This window comes from Nicotiana tabacum, chromosome 17 (genome assembly GCF_000715075.1).
Source record: "Nicotiana tabacum cultivar K326 chromosome 17, ASM71507v2, whole genome shotgun sequence".
Taxonomy (NCBI): Eukaryota; Viridiplantae; Streptophyta; class Magnoliopsida; order Solanales; family Solanaceae; genus Nicotiana; species Nicotiana tabacum.
Window position 1 is genome coordinate 90,670,539 of NC_134096.1, and position 14,454 is coordinate 90,684,992.

The window sequence follows — 14,454 nt, forward strand, 5'->3', positions numbered from 1 at the left end:
AGGCCAAAAGGTCTGAAGTGCAACAAACGTTTTCCTACACTTAAGGCCAATAAGCCTGAGTGAAAAATTACACTCCAGATGCACTTAAGGCCAAAAGGTCTGAAATGTGACCAACGTTTTCATGCACTTAAGGCCGAATATGCCTGAAGTGCAAATTGCTCAGAAACAGAAATTTGTTCTTCAAATTATAACAATCCAATATATGATTTAATACCTAAATCTACTCCAAATGAGCTCAAATTTAAAATATAACCTCCAAATATCATCAAAAACAAACCCCAATCATTAATTTGTCAAAACAACAATAAATTTAACGAATCCATTTTGCAATTAAGAAGAAGAAGAAGAAACCTTAAGCAATAGTAAAAAAAAATAAAGAGTCATAACATCTCACCACTATAAAACATCATAAACTACCTTAAATTATGTTCACAAATATCATATAAAATTACTGTCACCCGAAGAAGAAAAAGAATAAGAAGGAAGAGGAGAAAAGGGCCTAAAGTTGTTTAAAAAGTGGGTACAAATTAAAAAAAAATTAAAAAGTCATACAAATTAAATGGGAGCGACTAAATAGGGCGTCCGTGCAATTTTTACATCTTCGGGCCCTATAGAAAAAGCAATTGGGCCTAAATATTTAATTGGTAAAATTAGCACGAGCTAGCTAATTTTCGGACTGGTCATTCAAAAGTAGCAAGCGTTTGCAAAGTCATTGAAAAATAGCCACTATTTTGTTCCAACACAGAAAGTTCCAGCATAATATACTGTAGATCGGTGCACCTGTATATGAACTTCCAGCATATTATGCTAGAACTCCAACATGGGGAAAGTTCCAGCATAATATACTGGAGATTGGAGCACATGTGTATGAACTTCCATCATATTATGTTGGACCGGTATATTATACTGGAACTCCAGTATATTATACTGGAACTCCAATATAATATCCAGTATAATATACTGGAGTTCCAGTATATTATACTGGAATTTCAGTATATTATGTTGGAGTATTTTTCGGATTTTGAATAGTATTTATGTTCAGATTTAGCTTTACATAAAAAGTGGCTAAATTTCGATTACTTTTGAAACAGTGGCTATTTTTGAATGACTACTTGTAAATCTGGCTATTTTTGAATTTCTGCCGTTTAATTGAGGCACGGCTCCTGTAAGAATGAATTGGGCCTAGGCCCAAAACAGAATGAGCAGCTGCAAAATATAGCATCTTCTTCAGCTGCACCGATCAACTCTGCGTAGCTTCAACTCAGCTCAGGGCTATGGCGGCTGAAATCGTGAGAAGAAGTCTTAAAGCAACAAACTTTACCTTCCTTAAAACCCTAACCGCTTCTCAAACCCGTATTTTCAGTAACTTAGCAACTTCAGCACAACCCGAATCATCAGATGACCCATCTTCTTCCTCCTTCACTTTTTACGGCGGGGATCCAAATTCTTCAACAACCAATGATAATATTATCATAAAAGGTCCAAAAAAGACTTCACCTCTATCATCACAAGATTCAGCATCTGTGTCTATGCCTATGTCATTCATGACTGGATCAATTGTGGGGAAGAGGTTTTACAAGAAAGTGACAACTAGAGAAGCTGATGATGGAATTGGTTGGAGTGTTATGCTTGATTATCGTACCCTTAAAACCCCTTCTAAGCGTCCACTCAAATGCCCAACTTTAGCTCTTGCTAAAGCTATTGCTGCTGAATGGGAATACCAGGTGCTCATTTTAGTTCATTAGCATATTTAGGATTAAGTAGTAATTAAGAAATACTTTCTGTAGATTGGTGGGATGGTTGTTTGGTTATTCATGTGTTTTGTACCATCAAGTCACCTTTACTTGTTGGAGGACTTAACCTGTTGTAAATATCCTTTAGGTCACCTCATAGTGTAAAATAATCTTCGTAATGACGGTGTATACAAATTAACAGAAGTACTTTGGAAATTTCTCCCTATTTTCTCACATATGCACATTGGTTCATTAGCATATTTTGGAAGAGTTTAAGTTATATACAATGTCAATGTAAAGAAATATTTATCCCATCTGCCTGCCGGAGCATGTAACCTATCTTATTTTCAAGATTAAAAATCCTATATTTAAAAGAGGTTTACCTGTAGATATCCTTTAGGCGACCTGATAGTGTAAAAATTCACGGCATATATAACTTAACGGGAAGTAATTGGGAAATTCTTTTGTGATTTTTTTTTGTGGGTTGATTGCTTTGTTATTCATGTGTTTTTGTGTGTAATACATTGGTACCATTTATGTTATTTCAAGGGATATTTGATACTTCCATTTAACTTGATGTTTAAGTTGTGTGTTTTTGTCACCCTAGTCCTGAAATGTCTTTTAATTGTAGGAAGCAGATGGGATCAGACCCTTTACTATGCCACTGATGAAACTTTCATGTACTGCCCTAGAAAGAGTTCCACTGACGCGTCAAAAGATTATTGATCATTGATGAAGAAATTCCCTCAAGATTTAGTATTCTGTCGTGCTCCTGGGGATAATGATCTGACAAGCGGAGTTCGTGGTATGTTATCTTGCAAGTTGCAAAGTATAATTTTTATCTATTTTCAGAATGTGCTCTCATTATTTTGATTTTCGCTGTTCCTACATATATCTTTAGGAGCAAACTTAGGTCTGATCCTTTACTTGTCTGGTCAATTTCTAATGATCAAGATTTTGTTTCTATAATGTGACAAAAAGTAGTGGTCTGATATAATTTTAAAAAGTTCTTTGCTTCCCAGCTGTCCTCGTCTTTGAAATTAAGAACATATATATATATATATATATATATATATATACAGATTTCCGTATTTGTATGTCTAGATCTCATCCACCATCAGTTTTGGTATTTGCCGAAGACATACCATACTGCTTTTAGCTAGTTTACTTCGAGTTGGAAGGAGGGAGTGTTTCTTTTTCTCTGTGTGATTTTTTCTGATAGGCAGACAGAGAGCCTTGTCTAGATGCCACTATTGCAAAGTATATTATGAGCATTTTGTGAAAACACAATTCTGCTGCCCCATATTAGATTTATTTCAAATTTTGGAGGACATGATAGAAATGATAACACAACGCTGATTTCTGTGCTCCGGAAATTTGTTCCTCCGCTCCGTTTACATGTGAACTTCCCACTGTACCTTAGAGATTTTTTTTTTTTTTTGGATAAAGTAAGTGGATTAAATAAAAGGCATCACGAAGATGCAATGGGTATATAGCATTTAAGCTTTCAAAAAATCTAGCTGCTTCTATACAACTGTACCTTAGAGATTCACTTAGCAATATATTGGTGGTCCCAAAAACGACACTACTTCCTTGGTAGAAAAGGAACTATCTTCAAGGTTTGATTTCAGTCAACTGAAGAAAAAACTTGTGATAGGGCAATGGATACTAGTGTGTGAGAGTTTTACCAAGAGGGGCTACAGGTTTGCGTGAGGAGAAACTGGTTGGACATGACATGGTTGGACTAGGGTTGTGCTACAGATGCCGTTTTTGTCTTTAAAAGGATTGTGTCTCATGTGCGAAGAATGAAGACCTTATAGGATCCACTGGTCAGAGGTGTGGAAAGGTGCCCAGGAAAGGGAACGTACTCTTCAATGTTGGTAAAAGGCATGATGTATTTCAGTGTTGACGGAGCACGGGAACTAACTTCATGGAGCACAAATATCAGCACCTGTGATTATATCTGTCTATTCTAGTCGCTTGTTGTATTTTAAAACCGTGAAGTCCCTTTTTGATTCCTGGGACGATCTAAAAAAAACTACTGTAGTATTTAGTGGAGCATATCACATATTAAAGTGATCCTAGGATCTTGTAACATTGTTAGGTCCTTCTTTAGGATAAGCTTAGCGCTCAAAAGTTCCATCTATTTGGCTGGCTGTAAAGCACCTACAATTAATTATTTTTTGCACTGTGTATTATCATGAGATCTAGAAGAGTTGACTCCAGATTCTGAGCATAAATATGATCCACTCTTGTAGTATGCTTACCAGCAGGCCCGCAGTTCTCGGATTGTTTTGGCAATTCATTTGGGTTTCATAATAATAGTACTTTTCACATATTAATCTGACAATTTGAAATTCACAGAGCGTCAAGTGGAGAAAATCGATCCTCTTCTTAAGTGGGTAGAGTTAGAATTTGGCTTCAAGCCAGCTGTATATACCAGTTTTTTTGGTGGAAAGCAAGATGATGGTCTTGTTAGTACCATTGAAAGCCTTCTCAAGAAAATGGATGATTGTGAATTGGTAACAGTTGATGCAATTCTTCTGCTGCACATTCGTTAGTCATTGCACTTGGAATTTTCCGTGGTAGATTGGGGATTGAAGAGGCTATTGAGTTGATTAGGCTCGAGGAAGATTTGCAGGTTTGTACTACAGTCAATTTTCCTTCATTATCTTTTCTAGGACTCGTGTATCCTAAATTACATTAACCGCCAGGACTGTGGTCCATCATTTACCCAGAGTTGTTCCTCAAGTTTAAGTGCTGACTTTTCTTCGGCTTCTTCCAGGTTGACAGTTGGGGTCTCGTTGAAGGCGGCCATGATATTGATATTGCAGATTTGAAAGTTCAGATTGCTTCAGCTGTCGTGTTTCTTGGACTTACGAGGAGGCTATAGATATGGTACTCATTTTGTGAGTTTTACCTTATTGTGTCTCTTTAGTACATTAGTTCAGTACCAATAGCATTTCCCATAAACTCAAAAAGTTGGAAGTGGCCAATGAGGTGAAGTCAATATGTGAGTGAGTTGTATCAAACTTGCTGCTTTTACAAGGACTAAAGGTGGCCTGCTGGAAATTACCAGATTTTAATGAATAATGAGCCTACTCTGAAATCAAGTACTCTTCTTTTAACTTGGACTACCCTTCAATTTTGAGAAGCAGGATTTAGCTCAGAAAGTCCCAGTCTCTCCCCACCCCCCACAAAACCCCCAACCCCACACCCTTTTGAACTGTTTTTCGAGGGGATGAGAGTCAAATGCCTATTATATTGTCATGAAGATTGGAGTAGCTGGTCCTTGTATGGATATTAATCGATTTTATGACTTTCTTTCTTTCTTTCTTTCTTATATTTGAGAAATAGATTTGAAATCCATATAGTAACTGTAACTTGTTGTTAGATAGTAGGACGTTAACAATAGGACGTCTTGACAGATTGTTCTTGTCTAGACTATGCTGCCAATCAAGACCCAGCTTCGAGTGCTTCATGCTCTCTAACAAAAGAATCCCAAATACCAAGGAATTGGAACGACAGACGAATGCCTTGATCTTCATATTGGTTCTTAATTTATGAATAAACTGAAGTGAAGCCATGTCATTTACGAAGTTACAATTTTGTGGAAAGAATGAAACTTGATAATGTATGATGTATGCTGTAAATAACGAGAGCAAACTTAACCTCAACGAATTCTATACAATAGCTTTTTACATCTCTTTTAAACCTATTTGAAAAGCATATTTAGAAGAGAAAATTGGTTCCACTCGTTGACCAAGATATTTCTTGCCCGTTATGGCTGCATTTGAGAAACTTGACAACATACCTCCTCCCTGTTTGCAAATATAAAGGCTAGGAAATAAGACCTCAGATTCATTGCATGAAATAGAACAAATTGATGAAGAACATAATGAATCATACTTTCGTAATGCAGCTAAAAGAGAAGCTCTAACTTAGCATGCTTTGAGATCTACGGCTCCAATCTTTTGATACAACTTGTAGTCCAAAATCACCATTTTTGTTTTCTTCTTGAATTTGATAGATGCATCAATTATAAGCAGAATTGCTTGAAGCTGTCAAAAATAAGAGAAAAGTCTGGTATTAAGTGGAGAAGGGAAAGAGGACACTATCCAACGAGTTTTGAAGCTTGCGCCAAAAGAAGAAGAGAGAATTACCTGCAAATTCAGGGTCTCAACGCTCTTCTCGGCAGCACTGGACGCAGAGAGGTGGCTGTTTTGTGATATCACAATAGCAACAGGCTATGTCGCAGTTGTTGTTACAACCTATTAGTAGAAGAAAAATGTGGCAAGATTGTTAGTTTATTATCCACCTAATGGTAAAATATGAAAGGATTAATCTCCTCGTAATGCAGAAATTGGTTGTTTTGAGTAACCTGTTACTGTGATGTATTGATATGGTTCCACAGTTTTAGGATTTATTAGAAAGGGAAGGCGAGTGCTAGTTCCAACTTTACTCATATTCTGAATAATCACCATATACACCAGAAAGCTAGCTACTATTACTAACAACTTCATTCTTTTTCTTCTTCTTTACAGCTAGGTGGGGATTATATAGGAATAGGATCTCTACATTAATATTCTAGTTTAGGAGTTGAGCAAACCTCGTGAAGATAAAATGTAGTATATGGTTAATGGTTATCTAGGAGATCATCTGAATATTGTGCAAATATATGAATTACCTTGTACTAGTTTTGAGTATTCACTCGAATTTATAATCAAATCGTCACACTTCACACATGAAGAACTGTAACTTTTGGAGTGGTAAGCTTTTATTGAAAAATATTTCACGATGAAATCATTTTCAGTTGTTCCATCAATATTTAAATTTTCATTAAAAAAATTCAAGTTTTCCATTAATAGAAAATATGTCCAACGAATAATATTTTGAAGAAGGTGGGAAAATGACTTATCTCAACTATGGGCGGAAGTCATTACAAATAGTCCCAACTCTTACTCCATATCACTTGCTTCTATCAAAATTAAAACATTACTGCAATCTTTAAATCTCAGGGTAAAACCTTTTCCAGGGAGAACTTCCCATGGAAAATATTTTGTTCAATTTGGCTTCAGAAATAAACATAATCGCGTGCAAAATTTCCCTGCCAATAAGTAGGTTAAGAGAGTTAGTTTCCTACATCTCTTTCCTTCTTCCGTCTGCAAAGCGCAAACCCAAAGAAGAAAAGAAACTCGTAAGACACTCACAATTCCTGCATCCCAAGTTACGAGCACACAAATGATGGCATTGTAGCAAATAATGCCTAATCAACAAGAAAGATCCTCATCCTCAATAGAAGTTGAATTGCATCAACATCATACAGATCCAAATTAGACAACTACCTAATACCACATCGGCAGAGGAGATAATGCTCATCTTGACTTTGAACATCGTCAAGGAAAAACAAAGGGAAGCACCAATGGACATTCCAAACAACCATCCTTGAAAAAACATAGCCATATCTATACAAAACTTATAAAAGGGAACACACACACACACACACACACATTTCATGCATTATGGAGCAATGTACTTGAAAATGATACTGTATTATATTTAAGAGAGATGCACCTTTCATCTCAAATTCAAGTATAAAAAAGATCTCACAGAGAAAAATACAATCTGTGCATACATTATTTTGAGAAACAACCTCCTACTGGTCCTTCAAAATCAAATCTTAGCAAAAGAGCTTGGAACGACATCACTGCTGGCTCAAGATGCAAGCTCCAGACGCTTGATATTCTGAATATGCTTCCCAGGATTCAATCCCTTTGGGCAAGCACGAGAACAGTTCAGAATAGTATGGCAGCGATAAAGCTTGAATTCATCATTAACTGCGTCCAGGCGCTCCTGAGTATATTCATCACGGCTATCCATAATCCATCTGCATTTCAAAAATAAGACATAACCTCTATTAAGTATATTGTAAGTATGGGCAGGAAAAAATACTTTTCAGTAAAGATAATAATAGGCAGCATATGGCATACCAATGACAGTGGGGTTAATGCTGTAGAACTTCTTATAGAAAGTAACAGAATCAAGGCGAGTATCAACATTTTAGACATCCAAAACTGTTATTCCCCCATCATGCAAATGCCTAAATAAACAATGGTACATCTCAGGAAACGTAAATCTAAAACTGCATTGCTTGAGTTTGGCCTGAGGTTTAATAACATCACTATAATAACACTCAACATAATACATCCCTCAAGTTTGTAGAACTGAATAGAAAAAAGCCATTTCATTAGTATTACGTCATTTTTGAATGGCTACAGCCCAGCACATGCTTTCAACTTCTCCCATTCTCAACTGAGATGTCCACACTAAGAAAGAATAGTAAAGGACTTCTAAAAACTTACTAGTTTCTTAGAACCTTACTAGCTAATATGAGAGCCGAGATACTCATTTAAATCCTCACTGACCACATTACTCCATTTAAACTAGGGAAAAGGGTCAAAATAACCCTTCTACTATGTGAAAAGGATCATTTATACCCTCCGTTATACTTTTGGTTCACCAGTACCCCCGACGTTACATAATTAGTGCAAAAATACCCCTCCACCGTTAGAACCCTTCATCATGATGAGTAATATTACATGTGGCCTGGCATGTCAATGACGTGGATGACACATGGCATGCCACGTCCCTGGCCAGGCCCACCTTCTCCCTTCCATCTCATTCTTCTTCCACTACCACCTTCCCCTTCACTCAACCACCGCCACTACACTTGGATTCCCTATCAGTTGCAGTTGCAGCACATAGGCTAGCGTATTATAGAGCTTAAGACCTCGTAAGTAATGTCCCTAAAGTCAAATAATTCAGTAGAGGTAGTGGGAAAATTAAAAATAGTTCTTTCCCTTAAGGCAAGTCTTTGAACACATCTCTCCAAAGTGGAAAACTGAGCTTCTTCAGTGGTGGCTACTGCAAATGCGATGAGAGTTCAAATAAGATTGGAAGTGTTGTGGAGATCCGAGACACCCCACGTAGTACTCAGTTGGATCTTGAAATAACATAGGAGAGGTTGCTTGAAATACCCTAGGAGAGGTTGCTGCAATTCTGTGGCAATTTTATAAAATAACTGTGACCTAGTTTTTTTATTTTTACTTTGTAATCCAGTTAAGAGCATCAATGCTATTAATGAAAATCGGCTAAAGACTAATATAAAATTTATTTGGCTCACAGTAAATTAAGAGAAAAATGATAGTCATTTTACAAAAAGAAAATCCAAAATTTATATATGGAAAAGACTACAATCTGATGGGAAATTCCTAATAGGGAAGTTGCAATCTTCCAATAGGATCTAGACTGAATAATAAATTAAAAAACAGTGCTGATTTTTGAAGATCAATGGCCAAATATCACTGCTTTCTTGAGAAATTTTGCTTGTGGAGACCAAAAATCGGCAACATTCATCATCACCTTTTAGAATGGTAATAAAAATAAGTTTTTGTTGAGCTTTGTAAAATTGGAGGGAGCTGCGAATGAGCTAGTCAATGGAGGTCAAACAGAGATGGATGAACTTTGTTCAAGGTAATTGTCAATGGAGGTGGTGAATAAAACACGGAGAAGAAGGTGAAAGAATGTTGTCTATGGTGGTCAAGAATGGTGGTCTAATAGTATGGAAGAATTAGTGAGTGGTGAAGGAGGAGTTAGTGGTGGCGGTGGTGGTTGGTTGAAGGGGGAGGTGGTGGTGGGGTGGGGAGGAGAGGGGAGGGGAGAGGAGAGGAGTAAGATAGTGTTGAGGTGGTGAGGTGGCGTACCATATGGCATCCACCACATTGACATGTCAGGCCACATGGAATGGTACTCGCCAAGGTGGAGGATTCTAATGGCGTAGGGGTATTTTTAGACCATTTATGTAATGTCAGGGTTATTAATAGACCGAAAGTATAACGGAGGGTATAAATGATCCTTTTCGCATAGTAGAAGGGTATTTTTGACCCTTTTCCCTTTAAACTAATCCCATGCCAATATTATGCACATACAAATCAGGAAGATGATACCTGCTGCTATTTTTTGGAGTATCTGGAATGAAAGAAACATAAGATGTTTTGATGGAGAATCAACTACTTTCCAAAGTCTAAAAGCTAGTTGTCTAATGTATTTGTATAGTTGGGTTTATTTATCCCCAATGAGATATACTCTTTTGAATTTTGTTAGCTCCTTAGTACTACTCTAAACAAGTGTAATGGAGCTAGCAATATCCTTTTTGCTACACATCTTTTGTAACTAATTTGCTTTGCATCCCCTGGATGCCAGCAATGAAATCAATTACTTTATCAAAAAAAAAAGTATTAGAAGTTCAGAAAATCAATATGTTTCAAAATTGTCTAATGATGAGATACTTCAGAATAAGATCCAATGACTGAACATCCATGAAAGTTGCATGGTTTTACCATACAATAAGATCCTTCAGCATATGATTTATCAAACTTCTTCCAAAAGTTGCATAGTGTTTTACCATATACGCCTCGTAGAAAAGAGATTCATTCATCTCATACATAAAAGGAACACGACTTTCTTAATCAAATACCCACTCTATTTTGTTTTATGTCTTTAGTTTAACTGTGCACGAAACATAAGAATGTAAAGAAAGTTTTCGAATCTTGTGATCTAAACTAAGGGCGTGTACAACAATACCAAAAATACTCTTTGAATTTTTTGGTCTTAAACATGTCATGTCACTCCTATAAGAGTGTCATTACGTGTAAAATGGAATCATTGGAATTAAAAACTTATGAAATATAGGAATATTCTTTTTGTAATAGTCTAAAAAAAGTAATACACATAAATTGAAACGGAGGGAGTAAAACCAGTAGTCAGCCTGATTTTTTATGATAGTGTTGTCCAAGCCAACTTGAGCACACCTCTACTACTCCATCGGGTAACTCCACCCACCAAGGTTTGGGCAGAGTAGAAGAAATCACATAGTTACAAGCTATAGCTCGTTTTTAATAATGGTGGTGTCCGGGCCAACTTGTGCACAACTCAAATATTCCAACGAGAAAAGGACACAAGTTACCTCCCATCAGGCTTAGGCTTAGGCAAATAGGAACCCTCCAAGTTATAATTTTTATTAACTATAGCTATCTTTAACTTCTTATTTGAGCCAAATACAGCACATCACTAGAGAGTAAAGGCAAACAAGAAAGAGCCTAGACATGAATACAAAAAAATTCAAAGGAACAAAGAATCAAAGAAATATTACCGGTTAGCGTGAAGCAGCGCAGCCGGACCAAGATAAGACTCAGGATTCCACCAGTAACTAGGGCATGATGTGCTACAGCAAGCACACAGAATACACTCATACATCCCATCCAACTTAGCCCTATCATTCTTACTCTGCGGTATCTCCTTCCCAGGCGTCGGCGACTCCGTTTTCCTCTTCAACCACGGCTCAATAGACTTATACTGATTATAGAAATTAGTCATATCCACAACCAGATCCTTAATCACAAACATATGTGGCAACGGCGTAATCGTCGATTCAGCACCCGAATCGATCTTAGTCAAACAAGCAAGTCCATTGCAACCATCAATATTCATAGCACAGGACCCACATATCCCTTCTCTACAGGATCTACGAAACGTAAGTGATGGGTCGATTTCGTTTTTGATTTTGATTAAAGCATCTAAGACCATTGGACCGCATTCTTTTAAATCGATTTTGTATTCCTTGAGCTCGGGTTTACCTGGGTTGTCTGGACTCCATCGGTAAATTTGAAATGACTTGATGTTTGGCTGCTGCTTGGATTCTGATTGATGGGCTTTGGCCTCTGATGCGTGGGCTCGAGCGACAACTAGCTTCGCCGCCGGCGATGAGTGGACCCTAGAAATAGCTCGTCGGATTAAACCGGTCGCCATTGATGAGTTACCTTGGGAAATCAAAGACGCGGAGATTGGATAGCTTTTTGTTATAGAGAAAGTGGAAAGAGAGAAATGTTTTATTCAGAAGAATATATGATTAGTGGGTTCGGGTTTTTCTCGGGTTACTTGAATGGAGATAGAATGACGGAAATGGGCATGTAATTTTATAGGTGCTTTAACCACCATTGAGATGGTTAGTGGCTGGAAATAGGTGGATGTGGTAAGGGTAGTTTGGGTATGTTGAAAATGTAGTTTGAGGTTGTACTTTTCTGTCGTCGACGAATAAGGTTTGCCGTGGATGAATTGGGGTCTGAGTAGGACTTGGATGACGTGGCGAATACACAATCGCTAGATAATTTCCCAGTAACGTGGTTGGCTCGTGTCGTGGATCATTTACTTTTCGCTTTTCAGTAGGGGCAACGATATCGTTTTGATCAAATGAGAGATATTTGAGGACCATATGGTACCGATCGAACTGTATCGCACCGAACCGATTTTTAGATTTTTTTTAATAAAATCATAAATTTTTATATAAATCTATAACTGTACTGATAATTATGGTATATTTTTTATTTTATGAAAATAAATCGAATAAATATCGAACTGTACCGAATAAATATCGAACTGTACCGAATAATTAAGTTTAAAAATAATAAAATATTGAATTTTTTCTTGGGCCTCGGAATTATGAAAACGATTACAAGACAACAAGTAATTAAACTCAAAATTTTAATTCTCAAACCTATTATACTACTCCTATTGGAACTAAACTATTTCCAACATATTCACTAGCAAGACACGAGATATTCTAGCGATTAAGAATAGCAAACTATAATGTATTGAATATGTTTGCTTTCGTATGATTTAAATTTATATTTTCGAATATTTAATCTTCTATAGACTTTATTCTTGAGTCCTAATTTGCTTAATATATTTTCACTCATGTGATTTATATTTTTTTTTTGTCTTTGCTTAATTTCTTTTACGCTTGATGGATCTATACTTTGGCCATCTTTCATATTTTCTTAATTCATCATCCTTTAAATAATAAAAATGTCTAGAAAGTTTTGCTAAGTCGTATAAAAGTACGTATGCTATTGTATTTTGTTTCTACTAGTGATTTATAAATGACATTTTTAAAAAATGCCGAAAATTAACTGAACCGTACCGATACCGAAGAGAAATCGACATGACTGGTACGGTTTCTATATGTCTAATTTTAGTTATACACAATAGAATAATCGAAAAATTGGTATGGTACAAATTTTATAGAATAACCGGCTGAACCGAACCATTGACACCCCTACTATATGATAACAAAATTAGGTTATTATGCTAGGAAAAAAATGAGAAAACTCAGAAATCATCTGAACATTTGATGGTTTGCACTTATTTTAAAATCAAAATTGTTGGTTCGCTTAGCCTGTGTGTTAGGTGCTATCACGGTCATTGGTGTGTTTTGGATCGTGACAACTTGATTTTAGAGCCCATGTTGCATAGGTCTCACGAGTCATGAGTATGTCTAATAGAGTCTTGCGGTATGGAGACTGGAGACGTCTATACTTATTTTCGAGGACCTATCGGATAATTAGAAAACTTCACTTTCTTTCTTTCTATGTCGTGCGACTTTGAACTCTAACAACACTGTATCTTAAATAATTTTTGTCTTTAACACTAGCCTTTTAAAATCGTGGAACATTGAACTATAACAACGTTATATCTTGAAATGACCCTCGTCTTTAACACTAGCCTTTTAAAGACAAAAGAGAGCAATTGTGAGGAATAGCCATTCTACAACAATCATTTAATTTGGTTCATCCTTTGATAGCTCCCCCCACCCCAAACAAAAAAAAAGAAGAAAAAAGAAAGAGAGCATATCAAAGTATTATGGAGGTTTTCTAAATCATTCCCCCTCTTTGTTTTGCTATACTGGATGCTTGTGTTTGCGATAATTTTAACACAACTGGTTGTGAAAAATGCTCTGTCTTATTACATGATTCTCTTTGATCAAAATATGCCTTTTATACTAACTGCCTTGACATATTAGAAGAATGAAGAAAAACAGGCATAGATTCAATTAATTGGACTATATGTGCAAGGAATGGGAGATGAATTATGATATTTCCTTGTAAGGACAGGGCAATTAAAGCATGAAAGATGAGTACTTAATTTCTCTACTAGCAGCCACCCTGATGGACTGAAGAGGCAAATATCATCAAAATGTACAACATACATAATCCATATAGCTGGAGCAAGTTTAAATATCCTAATTGTAGAAGCACATAGTGAAAACATCAGCTATTTGTGTATACGGTCGAAATGGATTTCAGCCTTGGCATGTCCGGTACGGTTCGAAGGGCGGTGTATCGAAGTAAGATCCCGAAGAGGGGCACGAACTAACCTAGAGCCCGGGGAGGCCGGTCCGTGTTGAGATCGATATCATAATCAAACTCGAACAAGAATCGAACCATGGCGTGGGTAGATCTATCGTGCTGATAATCCAAAAATCAACCTACATCAACCTATAATCCATCCGAGGGCTCGAACCAGGATCGGGCTCGAACCAAGATCACGAGTTCGAGCCGAAATCAAGCTCGAACCAAAATCGAGGATTCTAAGCAAGATCGAGCTCGCAGACAAAAGCCATTGTAATCCCACTAGAGGGAATCTTGGCAGAAATTATGGAAAAGCTGATTTATGATGGGTCTCCCACTGAATGTTTATTTTATTATACTTGGAGCCAAACCCCTTCACTATAAAAGGGCTTGTTTATCATTCTTGTAGGGCATCTTTTTGGAGACTTAGACTATCTAAAACTGTATTATTTCCTCTAGAAGCAAGAGTGATCTTT

At 36.8% G+C, this 14,454-nt stretch overlaps 1 protein-coding gene and 1 pseudogene across 1 annotated transcript; one reads left to right on the forward strand and one right to left on the reverse strand.

Annotated features, from left to right (window-relative positions):
• Positions 1-1,192: 1,192 nt before the first annotated feature.
• LOC107802684 (uncharacterized) lies at positions 1,193-6,130 on the forward strand (annotated as a pseudogene).
• Positions 6,131-7,266: 1,136 nt separating this feature from the next.
• LOC107802674 (succinate dehydrogenase [ubiquinone] iron-sulfur subunit 2, mitochondrial-like) lies at positions 7,267-11,709 on the reverse strand. Its single transcript, XM_016626215.1, has 2 exons — positions 10,945-11,709; positions 7,267-7,620 (listed from the first exon to the last, which is right to left on the reverse strand). Exons 1-2 carry the CDS (start codon positions 11,598-11,600, stop codon positions 7,449-7,451), a joined length of 828 nt encoding a protein of 275 aa, XP_016481701.1. The 5' UTR covers positions 11,601-11,709; the 3' UTR covers positions 7,267-7,448.
• Between the last annotated feature and the right edge of the window lie 2,745 nt (positions 11,710-14,454).

Coding starts and splice junctions, on each gene's coding strand:
- LOC107802674 (XM_016626215.1), bottom strand. CDS start 11,600: ATGGCGACCGGTTTAATCCGACGAGCTATTTCTAGGGTCCACTCATCG. Junction 7,621..10,944: donor GCGCTGCTTCACGCTAACCG/GTAATATTTCTT, acceptor TTTGAAATGCAG/ATGGATTATGGATAGCCGTG.